Source organism: Chinchilla lanigera, unplaced genomic scaffold (assembly GCF_000276665.1).
Source record: "Chinchilla lanigera isolate Chin_1 unplaced genomic scaffold, ChiLan1.0 scaffold00055, whole genome shotgun sequence".
In the NCBI taxonomy this organism is placed as follows: Eukaryota; Metazoa; Chordata; class Mammalia; order Rodentia; family Chinchillidae; genus Chinchilla; species Chinchilla lanigera.
The window spans coordinates 8,002,228-8,023,657 of NW_004955456.1; the positions used below are offsets into that span (position 1 = coordinate 8,002,228).

Below are 21,430 nucleotides of genomic sequence, written 5' to 3' on the forward strand. Positions count from 1 at the left end.
TATGCAGTTCAGGCTGGCCTTGAGCTCACTTTGTAGCGCAGGCTGGTCTTGAACTTGCAATGATACTCCTGCCTCAGCCTCCCAAGTGCTGGGATTACAGGCATGTGCCACCACGTCTGGCATTCCATAGATGATTAAAAATAGCAAGTGACAAGATGTTGGTTCAGTTGGAAATACCAAAATGTTTCCTGGTTTTTCTCCTCCCATGAGAAACACAGAAGCTTCATGGGAGCCCCAGAGCTTCTCCAGCTCTGCAGAAATTCCACTCAGCACATTCCTGTGTCCCAGGCACTGGAAACTCCTCCTAGAACTGCTGGATATTAACTAATTCCCTTAAAAATTGATTCAAGCTATTCTTAAAATGTGAGACAGTGAAGACAGCCCTAGTGGCTCCCTACAAATCAAGTCTTTATGTCGAGTCTCTCCCTTGTCCAAGAATAAAGTTCAGTCTGAATTCTTGAGTGTTAGGAATGTACATTTTGGGGGGAGGAAAGAATTCATAGCTTTCATTAGAGTTGCAAAGGGATGTGAGATTTAAAAGAAATTGTAGTAACTGCTTAGTAATCGGGAAAGTTATTCTTACATCCCCAGGACCTCCAGACAATTGCCTCAAATACTTAAACTTGAAAATGGGGCAGTCTAAAGATCATAGTTAGGCCAGGAGTGGTATCCCAGCACTCGGGTGGCTGAGGCAGGAGGATCCTTGTGAGTTCAAGGCCAGCTTGAACTGCATAGTGAGACCCTGTCTCAAAAAAAAAAAAAGAGACCATAGTTAGATATGATCAAGAGAGGTTGCTGGGGGCCGCCTTGGGCAGGATGACTGTGAAGAATTCGAGCTGCTTGGTTGAATGAGAGACCACACTCAGATGCAAGAAGAGAGAGGTCACTCAGCTGAGTGATTTTCCCGGAAGTCATCTGCATGTTCCCTTTGCCCTTTTTTTTTTTTGGTCTTTTTGAGACAGGGTCTCGCTATGGAGTTCAGACTGGGCTTGAGCTCACTTTGTAGCCCAAGCTGGTCTCGAACTTGCAACGATCCTCCTACTTCAGCTTCTGAAATGCTGGGATTACAGGCATGCACCACCACCCCTGCCACCTTTGCCCTTTCTTTTTTTTCTTTTTTTGAGACAGGGTCTCGCTATGCAGTTCAGGCTGGCCTTGAGCTCAGTTTGTAGCCCAGACTGGTCTCAAACTCACAACAATCCTCCTGACTCAGCCTCCCGAGTGCTGGGATTACAGGTGTGCACCACCATGCCCGGCTGTCCTTTGCCCTTTTTGAAGGGCTGATGTTTCAAGCTTAAAAGGAAGTTGCCTTTAGACCCTCAAGTCAGACCTGTTCTTCAGACTTACCCTCAGGATTTGCCTGACATCCCTGGACCTCAAAACACAGCTCCAGTGTGCCTTGCCCAGTTCAGGATGTTCAGCACAGCCAAAAGCCTCTTCTGCACCTCACCTGAAGACTTGTTTAGTATTTGAGAGGCCTGGATCTTGCCATGGGGCTGCAGGTTGATCCCATCTTACAGCCAAGTGTAGCCATGAGAGAGCCACTTAGAAGCAAATGCAAAGCAGCAGGCTGCTTAGAGAGTGACCCTGTGACCAAGGAAAGCATGGGGCAGCAAGTCCCATTCTGGAGGAAGCAGGCCTGAGAGAAACAAGGAACAAGCAGTGTCTGCGCTGTCTCTCAAGATGGGCCATGCTTGCTGGACACCAGCCTGGTCTGAGCCTCGGCTTTGCTTCCTCCTCGGTACATGGCTCTTGAGCAAGGTTGCTCAGCTTCTCTGAGCCTTACACCACTCACAGTGCCCACTCTGAGGTGCAGAGGGTGCCGTGTGCACAAGACGAGGTGCTCAGCACCTCATCCCCAATGCCAAATCGCCGTCCATCTCATAACCAATATATCTTCAAATTAAGCATCTTTCTTCCTTAATAGTATATAAAACAGCAAGGCGTGGTGGCGCACACCTGTAATCCCAGCACTCAGGAGGCTGAGGCAGGAGAATCGTTGGGAGTTCAAGATCAGCCTGGGCTACAAAGTGAGCTCAAGGCCAGCCTGAACTGCATATCAAGACCTTGTCTCAAAAAGACAAAAAAAGAAAAAAAAAATAGTAATATAGAACAGCCTCTTCTAAGTGACATTGTCTTAGATTTGCTGACCTGCAGTGCCAAGCAGGGCTGGCGTTGGGCAGTTTGTACCAATATAACCCTGACTCAGAGCCACTCCAGCTCCTCACCATAGTGAATCAGCCCAGGAAAGAAAAATGTTTTCCCCCTTTTTTAGAGTCAGTAATAAAGTTATCTGCCCATAAACCTAATCTGAGTCCTTCTGAGGCCACCAAAATTACATCAGAGAGCAGCTTTATGAGCACTGATGAGTCGGACTGCAGAAGAGAGCCAAACTGACCTTAATCCTGCTTTTCTACCGCGCTACATGATTTCCCCCCCAGAGCCACACCCTGGAACCCATGGCATCCTGAGGTGTCCTCAGCACCCACCCCTGCCTGGCCTGCTGTGGGGGGGCACGTCTCTAGAGTCCCTTATTCCCACACCACACGAGAGGGTCCAGGCCCTTTCTGTGCTCCTCTCGTTTCCTGTCTTACCATATTTATTCATTTAGATATTTTGAGACAGGGTCTCAGTATGTAGCTCAGGCTGGCCTTAAACTTGTTTTAAGTTTAAGCCTCCTGAGTGCTGGGATTATAGGCATGTGCTACCATGGCTTGTCTTGCAATATTAGTTATTAGTATATGTTTGTGACACATCATAATATATTCATTGTAGGGTATTGATTGGTACATACACACATCGCATCTTGGCCCTTTATTTATTTATTTTTGCTCTTTTTGAGACAAGGTCTCACTATGCAGTTCAGGCTGGCCTTGAGCTCACTTTGTAGCCCAGGCTGGTCTCGAACTCACAATGGTCCTCCTGCCTCAGCCTCCTGAGTTCTGGGATTACAGGTGTGCGCCACCACACCCGGCATCTTGATCCTTTATACTTCCCCTCCCCACTTCTTCTGGGGACCCCCTTCCCAGCTCCAGTCATCCCTAATTGTCTTCTAATCCAGGCTTGTTTATATTCCAGATATTGCCCAGTTCTGAGAACCTGGGGAAGGAAGTCTCAGTTGCTGGCTGTATTAGTAGTCCTGCTATTGATAATAGCCATGGCCAGGTGTGGTGGTACACGCCTGTAGTCCCAGCACTTGGAAGGTTGAGGCAGGAGGACCGCCATAAAGTCAAGGTCAGGAGGCCTCTTTAGTGTGTTCAAGGCCAGCCTGGACTACATGGTGAGACCCTGTCTCAAAAAAAAAAAAAAAAAAGATCATAGCCATTAACTCTGCTTTCCCAAGCGTCATCCTTGGACAGCCATCACCCTGTGCTCCCTCAAGACCTGTTCTGGGCGGGGACCCACAACCTCCTCCCACAGAACACCCCCTCCCCTGGACCTACAAAAGACCCCTCGCCTGTGGAAGAGCAGCTGGGAAGAGCAGCTGGCTGGTCTCTAGTGCCAGAGCATCCCTCTCAGACTTGTTCCGAAATAAACCTGTCCTGTTGAGCTTGCGCCTCAGTTTCTTCTTTTGCTTTTTCCTAACACCAGGGATTTGTGAGCCTTTCCTCCGGTGGAGCTTGCTCTCCTCCTTTCAGTCCTTGTCCTCTCCCCCTCCTGTCTGCTGCCCTGCCCTGGGGAGCTAGTGCTTGCTTCATTTTATGTTGTTTTTGGTTTGGTTTTGTTTTTTGGTACAGGGAATCGAACTCAGGACCTTATACTTGCCAGGCAGGCGCTTGTGCCATTGAGCTATATCCCTGGCCCTTTATTTTGTTTTGTTTCCCAGGGGGAGGCGGGACAGGAAAGGAGGGACATAAAAGATTCTGTCCCAGAGAGGGCCAGCTGTGTGAAGGGGCAAAGCGGGGAGGTGGGGGTTGTACTTTCATAAGGGAAGGTCTCTGGGGTCAGGACCTAAACGCCTCCCTACTTGAGAATCCCTCGGGAGGGGAGTAGTCAAGGGGATCAGAAGGAGGAGCTGCTAGGGCCAGATGTAGAACAAGAGATGGAGTCTTAGGGAGGCAGCACAGAGGAGGGGTTCAGGGACAGGAGCTGCTTCCTGGGTAGGGAGCGACCGTAGTGTCTCCTGCTTCCCTCTCCATCCAGCTCCCACCCTGTTTTTTCTCCACCCTTCTTCCCCAGGCCAGAGCCAAGGCCCTGGCCATGTCACTGGGTTCCCGTGTGCTCCTCTCCTTTTGCACCAACTCCCTTAAAATAAATTTTAAATCGAAATAAAATGAAAATGCCAGGCTTTACCCTACTTGTAGTTCCCCACTGGGCACATGTAGGCCCAAATGAAGAGTCAGTGCTTTTAGGAAAAACATCCCAATTCCCTGTCATACTACTGCCACCTACACTGTGGCCCAGTAGGTGTCTGTGCCTTGGTCAGCTTCACCTTTGTTTGCTTGTTTTTGGTACCGAGAATCAAACTCTGGACCTTGCGCTTGCAAGGCAGGTGCTTGCGCCACTGAGCTACATCACCGGCACTTTTGTGTAATTGAGGACTCAAGCAAAGGATCTGTTTTTTTGTTGTCGTTTTATTTTTGGACTGGGTCTTACTATGTAGTTGAATTTGTGGTGATCCCCTTGCCTCAGCCTCCCAGAGTGCTGGGACTACAGGTGTGTGCCACCATGCCCAACCGCTTATTTCTTTTTCTCCCTTGCCCTTTCCTAAGACAATGTGTAGCTATCAGACTCTCTCCTTCTCTCTCTCTCTCTTTTTTTTTTTTTTTTTTTTTTTCCAGTATTGGGTATTAGAGATTAAACTCAGGGGCTTGCACATGCTAGGCAAGTGGTCTACCACTGAATGACATCTACTGCCCTTTTTTACTTTGCATTTTTGAGGTACAGTCTTGCTAAATTGCCCAGGGTAGCCCACAACTTTTGATTGTCCTACCTCAGCCTCCATGTAGCTGGGATTACAGGTATATACCATCCTGCCTAGTACAGGACTTTTTAAAAAAACAAGAGCCAAAAAACACTTAACTGCTCACTCTGCCAGGCATTTTACAACATGATTTCACAATCTTGTTTTTTGTTCTTTTTGGTGGTGCTGGGAGGCAAACCTAATGCCTTACACATACTAGGGATGCACTCTGCCGCTGAGTGATACTCCCAGCCCACAGCTACCATTCTTGTCCTCTTTTTTTTTTTTTTAACAGAAGGAGGAACCTGGGCTCAGGGGGTTTAGTCATTGCCCACATTTCTCAGCCAGGCAGTGAGTCCAGGATTTGAATCTGGGAAGTTCAGATGCCAGATCGCATGTTCCTCACCACACTGGAGCTGATTTGTATAATTTATCAAACTGTTAAACATCATGAGAACCTGGAACTCTATGAGAATTTAGTGCTGTAATTCCAACACTTGGGAAGCTGAGACAGGAGGATCAAGAATTCAGGTCAGCCTTGTCTACATAGTGAGTTCAAGACTGGCAAGACCATATCTCAAAAACAAAAACAGAAACAAAAGCAAATATTGTCCATTTAAGAGGATCCTTTCGGACAAATTGAAAGTTCCTACTGCACATTTACAGGGAATTGTGGATTCTGGAGATCACTACACCATGTGTTCCTTGGCTAATGTTCAAAACAGAGGTGCAGTTTGAAAAATTAAAAATAACGCTAGTGAGGTGGGGATGAAAGACCCTGTCCTTTTACTAAGGACTTTTTGACAACCCAGATTCAAATGGTCAGAGGAACTGTGGCCATGGAAATGGGCCAGGCTGAAGCGAAGACACTTCCAGTCTTGCGGGCTCTCTGCCTCTGTCCATGTGATCATGGGCAACACTTTGCTTACTTTTGCATGCACTTCCCTGTCTTGGTGATCATCAAATCCCCACCCATGTCCTGGGAGACCACAGTGGGGTGCAAGTGCCATTGGCATGAACCTTGCAGGTTCCGTCAGCCAAATATTGGCAACTTCACCTGATTCAACCTAATGCAACTAAGAGCAGCTATCATTTAGTGAATATTGTACTCTCTTGATCCTAATAGCTCTCTTAAATTGTACAATTATTATTATTATTATTACATATTTTTGAATCAGAGTCTTACTATGTAGTCCAGGTTGGCCTTGAATTCACTGTGTAGCCTAGGCAGGCCTTGAACCCATGGTGATTCTCCTGTCTCAGCCTCCCAAATGCTGAGATTATAGGCATGCACCACTATGCCATGCCTGAAGTCCACGTTATTAATAAGCCCATTTTAGAGGTTCAGCTGAACAAAGTACCCAGGTTTGGTGGTGCACACCTGTAATCCCAGCACTCAATCCAGAGGGATTGAAAGTTTGAGCCCAGCCTTGACAATTTAGCAGTTTAGTAAGACCTTGTCTCAAAATAAAAATGGGTTGGGGATGTAGCTCAGTTCTAGACCCTTGCTTAGCATCATGGGCCCTGGGTTCAATCCCTAGTAACGCTAAAGGAAAGAGAGCGAGCGAGCGAGCACGAGAGAGCAAGGGCGAGAGCAAGGGAGAGAGAGGGCGCGAGAGAGCGACAGACAGACACTCTGGACACCACGCCCCACGTATCCAGTGTTGCTGTTTCCCCCTTGACATTCCTAATTACTGGATATCAATTACACTGCCACCACTCTGCCGTGAATGTCCCTGGCCCTGCCACGTCCTCATGAATTTCACTGCTACTGAAGGTTTCCCTTCGGAGGGCCCCACCCCGTCTCTGTAACTCATAGGGGAGAATTGGGTAAAGTTTTAACTAAAGCAGTTTTCGTCTTCATTTGCGCCCCAAAGCCCGGAGGGTTCCCCCGCTCTTCCCCGTGCAGTTTGAATATTAGGAGGCGGAGCTCGGAAGCTGAATTTCCAGGGTCTAGGGAAACAGGCGTCCCTTCCGCGGGCATTTGAGGTAAGGGGCCCTTTCCCCCCCACCCCCCGGCGCCCCGCAGCGGGACGCGGCGCTCTCCCAACACGCGCTCCTGGAGGACGAAAGCTCACGATTCGGCTCATCGGACTTCCGGGTTTGATAACGGATGCCCAGTAAGGTAACCAGTGAGGTTTACCCGAGGCGGATTACTGCTAATGGATAACGGATACCCGCAACGTTCACCACCTGTCTGACGGCCTCGGGGACCCGCGAGGGCGGGACACAGTCCAGCCGGAAAAAGCCCCGCCCCGCCCCGCCCGCTGTCTCGCCCTTCACGCCAAAGATCCTTCTGAGGCCCCGCCCCCGAAGCGTCATTCCTTTCTTGGGCCCCGCCTCTCCATCAGAGACTCCGCCCCTCACGAGAAACCCCGCCCCGCCCTCTGAGGTTTAGTCCCCGCAGGCTCGGTTTGGCTCCGCCCTCTCCCGAGCCAAGATGGCGTCCGTGTGCAGCCGGGTGCTGGCGTGGCGTGTGAGTCGGGGCGCGGCGGCCAGGACGGGGTCGGAGTGGGCTTCGGGCTTCTATCTCACGCCCCATCCCCCGCAGGTGCTCTTCTCGAGCCGGGAGCTGCTTGGACCCTGTTGCACCTTGCACACCTCTGCTGTCCTCGCCAAGGTGAGCGCTGCCCGGAGCGGGGCGTGCAGGGCGTGCGGGGCCGGGCCTGCGGGGTGACGGCGCCTTTGCTCCTAGAACCGGGCGGCCCGAGTGCGCGTGGGCAAAGGGGACAAGCCGGTGACCTACGAGGAGGCGCACGGCCCGCACTACATTGCTCACAGGAAGGGCTGGCTGTCGCTGCACACAGGTGAGGGCTCAGTCGCGGACCCGGGGCGGAGGAAGGTGGCATTAAGGCGGGGATCGAAAACGTTAAGCTGTACGGAGGAGTGGTAACAAAAGAAGGACGCTGGAATTTGCAGGTGAATGCAAAACTGACTTCCCTTCGGGACCAGGAACTAATTGAAGCTCCACCAAATTATTTGCATGTCTAAAGACAGTATTTTTGCATTGCTGAAGTTTTCTGTAACAGAGATGTAAAATAGCTCAGAAATAATTACGTGACGCCTCCTTAGAACCCAGGTGTGCTCTAAAAACTGCAGTTTTCCACTGAAGCGCAGTGTTCTCTACACGTAGGTAGAACCAGTCTGCTTTGGCAATACTGGACGTCATGGATGGCAGGCAAGGGATCTATCTACTACTGAGCTGCATCCCCAGCCCGTACATTTTTTTTTCCCCTGTTCTTTTCAGCAGTTGAACCCAAGGCCTTCTCACTGACCTGCATTTCCAGCCCTTTAAAACAATTTATTTTGAGCCGGGCGTGGTGGTGCACACTTGTAATCCCAGCGCTCGGGAGGCTGAGACAGGAGGATTGCCGTGAGTTTGAGGCCAGCCTGCACGACATAGAAAGACCTTGTCTCCAAAAATATATATTTTTTTTTAAATTTTGAGATATGGTATGGCGAAGTCGCTAAGTTGCCCAGGCTGAGCTCTAGCTCTTCTACTGATTTAAAATTTGTTTGTGACCTCAAAGTCAGTATACTGTGGCACTTTCAAAGTCCTATAGGGACATGGGCAGAGCAGCACCTGAGGTAGAACAAGCTCTTCTACTGTGCCCTTTTCACAGTTTAGAGCCAGATTTTTAAGTTTTTTGTTGCGAATTTGCTACTTATAATGGCTCTGAAGCACTGTCTCCCATTCCTGAGCACCAGCAAGCTGGGATGAGTCTCCTACAGGATGTAAATATTAGATGAGCTCCGAGCTCTGTTCACGTGTGAGTTACAGTATCATTGGTTGAGGGCGTGGTATTAAGAATTGATGATATTAAAGAAAAAAAAGAATTGATGATATTAAGCTGGGTGTGTTGGCGCATGCTTGTAATCTCAGCCCTCGGGATGCTGAGGCAGGGGGAGCTTTGCATGTTCAAGACCAGCCTGGGCTACAAAGTGAGTTCAAGGCCAGCCTGAACTGCATAGCGCGACCCGGTCTCAAAAAGACAAAAACAAAAAACAAACAAAAAGAACTGACGATACATATTATGTAGTGTATTTATTTGGTGGTTTGTTTTTTTGGTTTTTTTTTTGTCTTTTTGAGACAGGGTCTCGCTATGCAGTTCAGGCTGGCCTTGAGCTCTCTTTGTAACCCAGGCTGGTCTCGAACTCACAGCGATCCTCCTGCCTCAGCCTCCCGAGTATATAGTGTCTTTAAACAGGAGGGCTTATGGACCTGGACTAGCTTTATAGCTCTGTTGATGAGACTGTTGTGACAAGACGTGGGGACGCCTACCCTGCATTCCCCCTAGAGACAGTGGTTCAGATAGTGGTTATGTCCTGGCTGCATGATAGGACATAACCACAGTGAACCAATGAAAATCAACTGTACTATGTTCAGTACAAGGGTTCTCACATCTTAGGATGTGTGAATACCTCTAGAGACCTTACTAAAATACAGACTCTAGGGGATGTGGCTCAGTGGTAGAGTGTTTGCATAGCGTACACCAACCCCTGGGTTCAGTCCCCAGTACCTCGAACAGGACAAGAGAAGAGCCCTGTGTTCTCGGATTCAATTCCTGACACCACAAAAATGAGTGAGTGCATGGATGAGTAGCTAGTAGCTGGTGGCATATCTATTTAGCTCACAGTATGACCTGTGCTTCTAGAGCCAGGGAAGAAAGACTGGGAAAGGGGCTGAACGTGGAGCTGTCACCTATTTGGTGCCCTGGTTCAGGCCTCGGTCTTCCCTTTTGTGAAAGGAGGACAGTGATAGTACTTGCTTCACAGGGTTGGATTGGAAATTCAGAAAATAATGGATTTGGGGGATTTTTCTTTGTTTTATATTGGGGATCAAACTCAGGTGCGCTAGCGCAGAGCTACATCCCCAGCTTGCTTTAGGTTTTACTTTGAGACAGTGTCTTGCTAAGTGGCCAGGGATGGCCTCCCAATTGTGATCTTCCTGCCTCTGCCTGCCAAGGGGCTGGCATTCAGACCTGTGCCACCAGCCTGGCGCGAAAGATGCGCTTTGAACTTGAAAATGTTATTTCTTGTTCTGTGAGTAAAGGAAAGGGGCAGTAAAAGGCTGGGGCAGGGGTGGAACCGAGGGCCCAGTGCTCTCGGCTGCGAGCGCTGGAGTCTTGGCAGTTCCTGGGGCAGCAGGGCTGACTTCTCCAGCGGCTTCTCTTCAGGTAACCTGGATGGAGAGGACCACGCCGCGGAGCGCACAGTGGAGGATGTATTCCTTCGAAAGTTCATGATGGGCACTTTCCCAGGCTGCCTGGCCGACCAGGTGGTCCTGAAGCGCCAGGCCAACCAGATAGAGATCTGTGCCCTGCTGCTGAGGCAGCTGCCTGCGCACAAGGTCTACTTCCTCGTGGGCTACAGTGAGACTTTGCTGTCGTACTTTTACAAGTGTCCTGTGCGACTCCACCTCCAGACTGTGCCTTCAAAGGTCGTGTATAAGTACATCTAGGATGATAACCTGCTCCAGAAGCTGTAGCTGGCGGGGGACAGAAATGTGGGAAGGCCGGAAGTAGAAGAGCTGCATCGTCTCCCAGGAAGAGGCATGGCCTGTGCTGCTGTGGAACCCAGGCCTTCATGCTGTCTGGCCGCCCCTCCTAGAGTTGGGTTAGTTGAGGTGCTTCGGGGCTCCCTGGGAGGCTGCCGGGTGTGCAGTGTAGCTACTGCCTGTGGTCAGAGGACCCTGTGCGGTCTTCCCTCCCAGGCACTTTACCCAGAGTTCCCTGTTTCTGTCAAAATGAGATTCAGTTGGAGTGACAATAAACATGAAAACAGCCTGGACCCCGTCCTTTGTGCCTGCTTCCAACACCAAGCACATCCCCCTGCTCAACTCACTCCCTGCCCTGTGAACCACCTGCCTCACAGATCTGTACCAACTCTGTGGTTTCTCCCTTTCCAGAATCTCACGAAATGCGGCCGGTGTGCAGGCTCCTCAGGCCGGTTGGCACATAAATATCTACTTTATTAAAATATTATGTCATCTACCGTATGACACCCATTTAAGAGTTGTTAATATAGCCATAGAATTGTACGACCGTCTTCACAGGCAATGTTAGAGCCCTTAGGAAACCGTGCCATTTAGTCACTCTAGCTCCACCCAGTCTCCTGGCAATATTTACGTCTGTCAGTCAGTTTTCCAGGATCCATCACTCTCCCTCATTAGCCCTGTTTTTAAACTTCAGCTTTTATTAGTATGTGTTTGCAGTATATAACGATCACATTCATCATGGGGGATTGTTACTTGCACATAACGGGCAACGCTACATGTACATAACACATCCTAATGCCTTTTACTTTTCCTTCCACTCATCTTCCCACACTGGCTTGGTGGAGTCAAGCTTCACCCATGTCTTCATCCAGGCACTAGTTCCCCTTGCTCTACTTGGAAGCTATTCAGTTGCACGGATGTGCCCGTCTGGGCTACTCAGTCACCTAGTGCAGGTCATGCTGAGGTCTTCATCGCATTCTCCTTGCTGGGACCTGGCACCCACTGCTTAAAGGAGGGAGGGTTTATTGTAGCTCACAGGTTGTAGAGGCTTCAGTTCTTAGTTGGCTGGTTCCAAGGCAGGGCAGCATGGCAGAGGGGCACTGCAGGCAGAAAGCAACAGCTGTCAAGGCAGGAGGGAGATACAGGCATGCCCTCTAGGCCATGTCCCAGTACCCGCCTTTTCCCACCTGACATCACAGCCAGCCATAAACCCATCAGTGCACTAACCCAGTGTCACACACTGCTGACCCGGTCACCTCCCCAAAGCCCCACCTGTGAGCTCACAAGGCTTTGGAGGAAAAAGGGTAGATCCCATGACAGTTTCAGGGAGTCTAGGAACTGCACTGGGTGCTGGAGGCCAATTCTTAAAATACAGCACTCAACGTCCAAAGCATGCGTCTTTAGCCCGGCAGAGGGCGCACAAGCTTCATGCCAAGAGCCCAGGTGTGCCGCTCAGCCTTGGAGGCTTTGTCAAGGGTGAGGACCAGAGAGCTTTCTTCCTGACCCACCTTGCTTCCCAACGTCTGGGGGTGGTAGGAGGGAAAGACTGGGAGAAACTTCGTGTCCCTGCCCTTAATGTTGGGAAGAAAGTGTTGCATGCTTTACTTTCTTGAATATTTTACCAGTGAAGGAACCCTTCATCGTGGCTTTGCATACGCATCATCATAGCATGCCAGAGGCTGTGGTTCCTGTACAGATTGGGGTTTATTTTCTTGGGGAAATTCCTGTTCTGAGAGAGGAGAAACGCTGGGACGCAGCTCTGGGATGATCCCGGGGAACCCCGGGGAGGGGCCGCGTGGGAGTCTCCCTGGAGCCGAGGAGAAAGGGTAGCGTGTGCTTTAAATGCTTGCTCTCAGCCGTGCTTCCATGGCTCATTTTCGTCGTGCTTACGTAGCTGAAATTGACGGAGACCACTATGAAGCGGCTCTGAGCAGGGTTCAATATTAACCAATTGGCTTTTCATGTTTACTTGGGAATTGTCCGAAGCTTAGGCACCTTGTCTAAAGATAGGCAGTTAACTCATAGTAAATAAACCTCTATGGGTCACTGGTCACTGCTGAAGCCTGTATTGGCTCGTGAAGCTGTGACTACTCAAAGGACAAGATAAGGCCACAGCTGAGGACGTGTGGCTCCAACCCCAATTAACTACAAGGAGACTGCAGCTGCAGGTTCCACACTCCTGCAATAAATACCAACCTAAAGATAAGATAGTTCTCCTGATTGACATAATTTACTACTTGGGAAAATTCTGCGAGATTCCCGAGATTCCCGTGTTTTCTTGAGTATCCGCCTCCTCTGTTTGAAAACCAAATAAATACGGACCACCCAGAGAAGTCTGGCTAAACTCAGAGAATATCAAAGCTGTAGGACACTTAGTCCCTCCTGGAGCCCTAAAAATCATTTCCATTGTCTCATTTATTTAAGCTTTCACCGTCCACTTGCTTGAGCGATGGCGGGCCTGATCAGCCTGCAATAACTTACAGTTATTTAACTCGATTTTTTTATAGAAATAATGTTTAAAAACTGAAAAATAGACTGACCCATTCATGACCCTTCCTGTCTCTCAGGAGCTGCTCTTATTCCCCGTTTCTATTTTCCATTCTTATTCCTCAATAAATTTTATTATGCTTTAAAAAAAATTGAAAAGTAGATTTACTAACAGTTGCAACCATAAGTTTGAATTTATACCCAAACCAGAGTTTATGCTCTTTTTTTTGTACTGGGAATTGAACTCAGAACCTTGTGCTTGCCAGGCAGGCACTGTGTTACCTGAGCTGCATCCCTGACCCTCAAGCCAGAGTTTATTAACAATTTATTTCGCGGCTTTAATGGAAGTAAAATTATGAACATTTTTCCTTGTCTTTTTTTTTAAGTTTACTTTTCTTTCTTTTTTTTTGAGACAGGGTCTTGATGTGTAGTTCAGGCTGTCTTTGAACTTACTATTATAGACCAGGCCGGCCTACAATTCATGCTGATACTCCTGCCTCAGCCTCCCGAGTGCTGGGATTACAGGCATATAGTACCATGCCTGGCTTTGAGAAAGTTCAAAGAACAGTATTTTTAGGAGTTTTTGAAGACAGTCTCTTTTCTTTGTAGTTCAGAGCAGCCTTGAACTCATTATGTAGCCTAGACTGGCTTCAGACTTGCAGTGATATATCTTCTTGTCTCAGCTTTCCTGGTCGTGTGCTGGGATTACAGGTATGGGGCACCATGCCTGGCTTTTATTGTTTTTTTTGATCCAATTTCACTATGTACTACAGACCAGTTTTGAACTCAGTATGTAATGCAAGCTGGTCTTGAACTTGAGATCCTTCTACCTCAACTTCCTGAGTCATGACCATTTTTGGCCGTGTATTATGTTATACAACTTGTTTTACAAACGTTGACATCCTGAATTAGATGAAAAACATTCACTGTATCAAGTTTTAATTTTGTATCATACAATTAGTGGAAAGATGGTACCCCTTGTATTCTAAGCTTTGACCATTTAAAAAAATTATATATATATATATATATATATATATATATACACACACATACACACACATATATATATATGGTTTTTTGCGGGGAGTATTGAGACAAGGTCTTTGTAGTTCAGACTGGCCTTGGACTCACTATGTATCCAACCTGGCCTTGAATTCATGGCAATCCTCCTGCCTCAGCTTCCCAAGTGCTGAGATTATAGGCATGCACCACCACATCCATGTTAAAAATTAGAATTTGTTAAAGGTCAGTTACCATTGAGCTGTGAACCTGTGTGTCCTTGGGTTTATTCTATGAAGAGAGATCTAAGCCTCAATCCAACCTTCTGTTACTTTCCTTCTTTCATTCTCCCCAGTAATGGCCTTGAAGTCAGTCTACTCTCTCACTGAGCTACATCCCCAGCTCTTTCCTTACTTTATTTTGAGCAGTGTTCTGTTTCCTAGGCTGCGCACTGAACTCGTGCTCTGCCTTCTTCAGGTTCCCCAGTAGGTGGGAGAGCAGACCTGCACCCTCAGCCTCTGGCTTCATTCCAAGTTTTTCTGTGTTACCTGGCTTATCTGTATTTTCCTTATTTCAGGGTCTATTTTGTTAATGTGTGTTTTTACTAGGAAATCACCTATTATCTCTAGGTTTCCAGTTTTATGTAATAGGGTTCTCTTGGCCCTGAAGTTTTCTTAAATGTCTCTAGTTTTGTACAGAATTCTAAATTCTCTGCACTTTGCTATTTTTCATTAAGAATATTTTTAAAATATACTTCCTAGTTTATCATGTTTTTTATTGAGAGAATTGTTTGGGAATTACTTATGATTCATTGACAATCTTAAACAATTAATTTCTGCAATGCAAATTAATATAACACTGAAGATTCCACTTTACTCCATAAAGAATGGCCATCATCAAGAAATCAAATAATAACAAATTCTGGCGATGCTGCAGGGGAAAGGAATCTCTACATCTTTGGCGGGAATGTACACTAGTATAACTACTATGGAAATCAATATGGAGATTCCTCAAAAAACTAAAAATAGAAATTCTATTCTACCCAGGTAGTCCCTTTCTAGGTACCTTCCCAAAAGAGGTAAAGCCATCATATTACAGCGATCTGTAGTTTAACTCATGACGTCACAACAACCGGAAACAGCCTTTCCCTCTTTTCCTGCACCCATTTAGGTCCGCCAATAATCGCCATCTTCTTACCGGAAGTTCCTAGTCTTGCCCCGCCCTCACAGCTATTTTATTGGCCGAGGGGCCGCGTTCTGAGGTTCTGAAGCTTGGTGGGAGGACGAGAAACCAGCCTAAGTCCTGAGGAGCCCAAGTATCCGGCCGCTGCGGGCAGCGGGAACGCGGGAGGGTGCGGGCGGCAGGACCCGCGGTGCGTGGCCGAGGGCCCACCTGAGCGGGCCGGGCAGCAGCGTGAGCGCGGGGTCCGCGAACCCCGTGCTGGGGAGGGGCGACTCTGCTGCGCGTCCCTGACTGCTTGTCAGGGGCGGCTCGTGCTGCGGTGCCCAGAGCTGGCCCCAGAGGCTGCGAGGGAGACGGTCGAGCGGCGAGGTCCACGCGGGCGGCGTCTGCAGACCACACGAGCTGGGTGGCGTGTGCCCGAGTTCGAAGCGTGTGCGCCGCCCCTCCGCGAGCTGCTTCTTAGCACTGTGAGGTCACTTTCCTCCTCTGTGAGACGAGGGGATGAACGGTCTGCGCCCCGTATTCGCAAGCCATGAACTTGAATGGGTCATAAACACCTAGTGGATGAGTGAAGCACAGTTCTGCGTGTGTCTGCGCCTGCCGTGTGGGCCGGCAAACTGAGGGTTGAGGACGATCCCGGGGGGTGGGTGGCCCCAGCCAACAGGCTGGTGGCCCGGATGGAGGGGCGCGCGCTGATTTTGAAGAGCTCCAGCGTGGAGCAGGTGAGTCCTTTGCTGCTGTCATCTGGTATCCTCTCTGGATCTCCAGTTTCTTGAGTTTTCCTGCACAGACTCGCACGTGCAGTTCTGCAGCGAACTTCCAGCGCTTCAGCTTTGGGCTGGTGCTGCACCCTTGATCTCTTTCCTTCTATGGACTCCCTCTTCGTGGACCGAGTAGCTGCCTGGGTGCCCTGGCTCTCCATCGCTTAGGCGGCCACTGTGGTCTCCCCCACTTCTGACACTGTAAGCCTACCTAGTAAATCCCCTTGCATATTACATATTGATTCTGTTCCTGAAGAGACCCGTACCACACAGTCCTAAGGAATGTCCCCAGTTTCCCAGAGAAATTGTGCGTATGTGTAGATAGAGTCTTGGGATGTGGCCGGTGTATCTGTGAACTTCTTAGTGTCTCTTGAGCAAGTGTCATTTCTGTTTACTGCACTGGGTAGCCCAAGTAGTATTCTTGTTTGAGTTTACAGAAGTTTTTCACGAAACCTAGCTTCCAGAGTGAGAGAGTTGTACGAGAGAAATGGTTTTGGTTTTTGTTTGTTTTTTTTTTTGAGGGGTACCAGGAATCGAACTCAGGACCTTGTGCTTGCCAGGCAGGCGCTTGTGCCACTGAGCTATATCCCCAGCCCCTAGGAGGGAAATGTTAAAGGAAAGGCCATGAAGGTGTGGTGTGCTGTGCTGTGCTGTGCTGTGGAAGGATATGCTGTGACCCTGAGCTGACCTTTTACAGGGCTCTCTGAACGTACCCATTTCTTCCATTTTCCCTTGTTTCTAGAGTGTTTGCTCCCTTAAACTTAAACTGTGAACAAACTTGATGTTTTATAACAGTCCCTTTATCTTGTTATTGGAAGGATTAGCCAGAGCATTTAAAACTATCTTTTCCAAGGTTATGGGATATGTTGATGTCAGATGTCAGGTGCTTCTTGACTTCTTGGCTGATGTTACCCCACTTTGCACAATGAAAAGAAGGGTTTGCTTATTTTTGAGATTATTTGTGTGACAAGGGGTCAGCTTAACTGGAGCATTGTTTTCAGATTTGGCCAGTGTTTGTTCTGTTTTGGTTTCTTTCTTTCTTTCTTTCTTTTTTGTGGTTCAGTCACCAAGTAGTCACACCTGATAGGCAAATGTTGAGCCCCTGAGCTACAACCCCCAGCCTAGAATGTCTTTTTAAAATAGCTTGTCCTGTGCTAGCTTCAGCAGCACATATACTAAAATTGGAACAATACAGAGATGATTGGCATGGCCCCTGCGCAAGGGTGACACGCAAATTCATGAAGCGTTCCATATTTTTACATCTGATAATCTGAGCAATGTAGTTGAGGATAGCGATACTCTCTTTAAAGTAAAAAATAAATAAAATAGCTTGTCCCAGACATACCTGTCCCTTCTGACCTACAGTACCTGTTCCGCATTATGTGACTTGAAAGGCTTAGTAGCAGGTTATTTCCCATTTAATGTTGGTAATTTTTTTTTTTTTTCCGGTCTTTTTGAGACAGGGTCTTGCTAAGCAGTTCACGCTGGCCTTGAGCTCACCCATGTAGCCCAGGCTGGCCTCGAACTCCTAACGATCCTCCTGCCTCAGCCTCCCGAGTGCTGGGATTACAGGCGTGCACCACCACGCCCAGCAGTAATCTGTTCTTAAAAGTTATAAATTTTTGAGGAAAACAGTAGTAGCCTGTTTTACAATTATTTGAAAAGGGAAAACTAGACTCCTTCAAACCAATAAAATGTAAAAGAAAAATTTACAGTGTTCACATATAAGAAACAGACTTTTGGTAAATTGTAAAAACCTTACCATTTTCATCCTCAGACACTGCTTTGTTTGAACCACATAGCTGTAGCTACACTGTAGTCCATCCTTAATGTTTGTTGTACTTTAAGTACTTTAAAGGTGTTTTTGTGTATTTGGCATGTTTGGAAGATTTTTCCCACCTCCCAATATTTTATAAACATTGAATTCTAAGTCCCTAAGGACTAAACATAGCAGCCTTGGCAGTGTAACCCATAAGCAAAAATTTCTTGGCTTAAGACAAAAAATCATCTCATTTGATTTTGAACTGGAGTTACTGGGAAATTCCTACGCTGGTGATGCATGGGGTCACAGTGAGCCTTCAGTCACCTCATCCTTGACTGAGGTTGGCTGGTTCCGGGTGACTTCCCTCTAGTGCTTGTGCTTGCCCTTAGGGAGGTCCATGTTTGGAGTGCGGTGCTCCCGGGCTTTCTTGTAACGTGTCCAGGAAGACAAGGACTAGTGAGCCAGTTCTTTTCAAGCTTAGTTTTAGTGATGTCCTCTTGGCCAAATCAAGTCAGTGGGGACTGTTAGAGGGCGTGGGTACATAGAGGTGCTTCATGGGGAACCGTTACTGGAACAGGGCCATCACAAAGGTGTACATTGAATACACTGTTTCCCTGTCTGAGCCCCAGGTGCTCCAGGGTGTCCCTGAACTCTCTGTATAGCTCAGCCTGGTGGTAAGCTTGGAGCTTGTGATCTTCCTGCCTCAGTTTCTAAATTAGTTGAGAGTGACACGTGGGCCACCATGCCTGGCTTTTGTTCCACTTTCTTGTGTAAAAGATTGTCCTTTTACAGAGGGTATTTCTGTCTTTTTTTGCTAATACGGAGTGTTTTGAGGAGGGCACTCTGGGAGCTCGCCTGCCTGTTCTCATGACTTTCCCACATTTATCTTCTCTCAGCTATCCATCCAGAGTGCTCTGTGTGTCTCCAGGAGGAACAGGAAATGAAGAACTCTCCGGTGAGTTGCTTGTTTATTCCTAACCTGTTTTCTGTTGTATTTAACAGCTTTATTGTTTCCACGAATTAAAGTGAAATTGTAGAAATGTGTAAAACTCAGCTCTAGGAAAATGGACATAAATGAGACAGTTGGTGTGAGATGAATACTTGAGAGACATGGATGCGGCATACGGATTTGTCTCTGTTCTTTCTGACCCATGATAAACGACAGATGTACTTGGCACATGATTCGGATGGAACCCAAAGAGAGCACGGTGACTTGTCCTGGCACGTAGTTGCTATACCAAGGGCTAAAGCATTGTCTTCAGTGGTTACATAGATGATAGATAGAACTTTTTTAATCAAGTTGTTATGGAGTTGCTGAAATGCTGTGTGTCCAGGCAGCCTTTGCAGCGTGGTAACTGATTGTGGATGAGAGCTCGGGCACCTGGAGGGTTGAGCTGACCGTGGGTCATTTGGGGACTGACTGTACCTGGGCCCCAGCACGTGTACACATGCAGTGTGTGCAGCAGACTGGTCAGAGTGGTGTTTCCTGGCAGATGTCCCCACTGCTCATTTGTACTTTAACCCGATTAGTATTGTCTTACTTAGTTTTTCGTAAGCTCATTAATAGTTTGCAGCTATTCTCCATGTTCTGTTCCTAGGAATTCTTCGTTAGTTACTGTGCAGCCTTTTTTGTTCTGTTTTCTTTACTTCCTTAAATTCTTTTGTGTTTTTCTGCTCATTCATATAGCTCCTCCAAGCTCTGCACTTCCTGGACCCCATTCTTTGCACTCTGCATTTCTCCTTGGTAGATTTAGCTCTCTGTGGTTTGCACTCCTCTCGAGCTTGGATTTACTCCCTCACCCTTAGACCAGAACGTCAAGTCCCAGGGATTTAACTCCTTGCTGGACCATCTATGCATCTTTCCAAAAAGACATTTCAACCTCAACAAGCACAAGAGGAGAAGTACAGCTTTCTCTCTGCTGTTACATACAGTATCAAACCTTGCCAGTGGCCCAGTCCTGAAAAATGAAAATTTTTCTGGACTCCCTCTCCCTCATGTCTGATCTCATCTGGTGTCAACTTGTGCACCACTCAACATTCTTTTCATTTTATTTTATTGTTTCACAGTGCCAATCTAGGGGAAGGAGCTGATCATGCTTGTGGACCAATGAAATTACTTTGGAGATGTCATTTCTTGCAGAACGTGAAGGGCATGTTTGCTCAGTGATGAGGTTCAGTCCCTTAGGGATGGTGCTGATATATAGCATGTGACATCCTCAGGAGGTAATTGGAAAAAGCATTCAGGACTTAGGGGGATACATTTGAATGATGGTCAATAAAGAGAATGAAAACAAGCAAATATTTTCAAAATTCATACATATACATATGTCAGTGATGCTCTTGTTAGTTTTTATTTTTATTATTTTCCTATACTGAGAATTGAACCCAGGGTCCTCACACTGAGCTATATCCCTAGCCTTTCTAAAAAAAGTTTTCTTATTTTGAGCCTGAGTCTCTAAGGTCACAAGTTGCCTGGGCTGAGCTTGTACTGTTGATCCTCCTGCTTCAGCCTCCTTGAGCACTGGGAATGCAGGTATGTGCAACCATGCTCAGTTATCTGTAGGCCTTTTGAAAAATATTTTGAGACAGGGTCTTGCTGAGTTCAAGGCCCAGGTTGGCCTTCAAATTCTGATCCTTTTCTATTACCCTCATGTAGCTGGGACTATGCCAGTCATGCCAGCATTCCAGGCTTCCACATGTAGTTCTTACTAACCATATGCAGTTGTATGATTGTATCTCAAAAAGGTCTGTCACACTGTCAAACTTTTTAAAAATAGTGCACTTCATTCCTCTGGTATATTTCCTGTTTTACAACGGATAAGGAAAAATGGATGAGTACACTGGTCACAGCATTGTTTTTGCACCGTCCCTGTAGTTTATATTGGAGTAAGCATGAAAAATGAGCGGTTGGGGATTTAGCTCAGCGGCACAGCACCTGCCTGGCAAGCGCAAGGTCGTGAGTTCGATTGCCAGTACTGGGAAAAAAAAAAAAAATGACCACTTCAGGAACTGGACATCTTGAATTCACAATTACAGAGCCAGGTGTGGTTCCACATCCCTGTAATACATTTATTTTAGAGCCTAAGTTTTAGTCTAAATCTACATACTAAATGTTTGAAATTGAGGTACTTTGTGTGGTGTCTGCTGACTGTTAAGATGTTGCTATGATCTCCTCTTTTTCAAAGTACCACAAAATTTCCTGGCTTGCACAGATTCTTACTATGGGTCACAACTTTGTAGATCAGGAATCAGCCCCAGTATGGGTCAGCTGCTTCACAGTGTTTGGTGTGCTTCAGGGCAGAGCAGTGTCACAGCTGCCTCAACATCAAAACTTAGTCTTCCTATCTGTGAATATGCAGTGTTTCTCCACTTACTAATTCTTGGATTTTGATCATCAGAGTTTTGTACTTTTCCTGATAAAGATCTTGTACATGAAAGCCAGATTCCTATTGTTGTGAGCAGGGCTGAGGAGTATGAAATGTTGTGTTACAGGGGTTGGTGTCCTTTGATGATGTTTTTGTGAGCTTCACACGGGAGGAGTGGCTGGTTCTGGACAATGCTCAGAGGACCCTGTACAGGGACGTGATGCTGGAGACCTACCGCAGCCTCGTGTTACTGGGTGAGTGAAATCCCCATTGCTGTTGAGCGAGCGCCTTCTTAATACATATGTGAGCACTAGTAAGTTTTTTTCCCTTATTTTGCCTATACGAGTTCTTTTTTTTTAATTAATTAAATTTATTTGTACATTTTAGGTATACATATTGATCACATTCATCATAGGGAATTTGTACCTGTACATGATATAACTTGATTTTTTTCCCATTTCCCTCTCCTCCCTG

General features: G+C 47.3%; 2 protein-coding genes across 7 annotated transcripts in view; both read left to right on the forward strand.

Moving 5' to 3' along the window:
* The first annotated feature begins 7,295 nt into the window (after window positions 1–7,295).
* Window positions 7,296–10,693, forward strand: Mrps24 (mitochondrial ribosomal protein S24). Of its 2 annotated transcripts, XM_005396690.2 has the most exons (4): window positions 7,296–7,379; window positions 7,455–7,523; window positions 7,599–7,710; window positions 10,081–10,693. In XM_005396690.2, exons 1-4 carry the CDS (start codon window positions 7,344–7,346, stop codon window positions 10,362–10,364), a joined length of 501 nt encoding a protein of 166 aa, XP_005396747.1. In that variant the 5' UTR covers window positions 7,296–7,343; the 3' UTR covers window positions 10,365–10,693. The 2 variants fall into 2 exon arrangements, with proteins under 2 accessions (XP_005396747.1, XP_005396746.1); XM_005396689.2 differs by having other exon boundaries at window positions 7,321–7,523.
* Window positions 10,694–15,038: 4,345 nt separating this feature from the next.
* The window catches only part of LOC102028498 (zinc finger protein 717), a 14,017-nt gene continuing 7,625 nt past the window's right edge, over window positions 15,039–21,430 (forward strand). Inside the window, exons 1-3 of one of the 5 annotated variants that reach the window (XM_013520525.1) lie at window positions 15,039–15,790; window positions 18,488–18,546; window positions 21,084–21,210. In XM_013520525.1, coding sequence (XP_013375979.1) covers window positions 18,532–18,546; window positions 21,084–21,210 — 142 coding nt within the window. In that variant the 5' untranslated portion in view covers window positions 15,039–15,790; window positions 18,488–18,531. The remainder of the gene's footprint in view (window positions 15,791–18,487; window positions 18,547–21,083; window positions 21,211–21,430) is intronic. The other 4 variants (XM_013520522.1, XM_013520524.1, XM_005396694.2 and 1 more) reach the window with 4 other exon arrangements.

Excerpts from the sequence above, each read along its gene's own strand:
- Mrps24 (XM_005396689.2), top strand. The coding sequence starts at position 7,344 with ATGGCGTCCGTGTGCAGCCGGGTGCTGGCGTGGCGTGTGAGTCGGGGC. Across the intron at positions 7,524-7,598 it reads CCTCTGCTGTCCTCGCCAAG|AACCGGGCGGCCCGAGTGCG; the intron begins GTGAGCGCTGCC and ends CTTTGCTCCTAG. Across the intron at positions 7,711-10,080 it reads CTGGCTGTCGCTGCACACAG|GTAACCTGGATGGAGAGGAC; the intron begins GTGAGGGCTCAG and ends GCTTCTCTTCAG.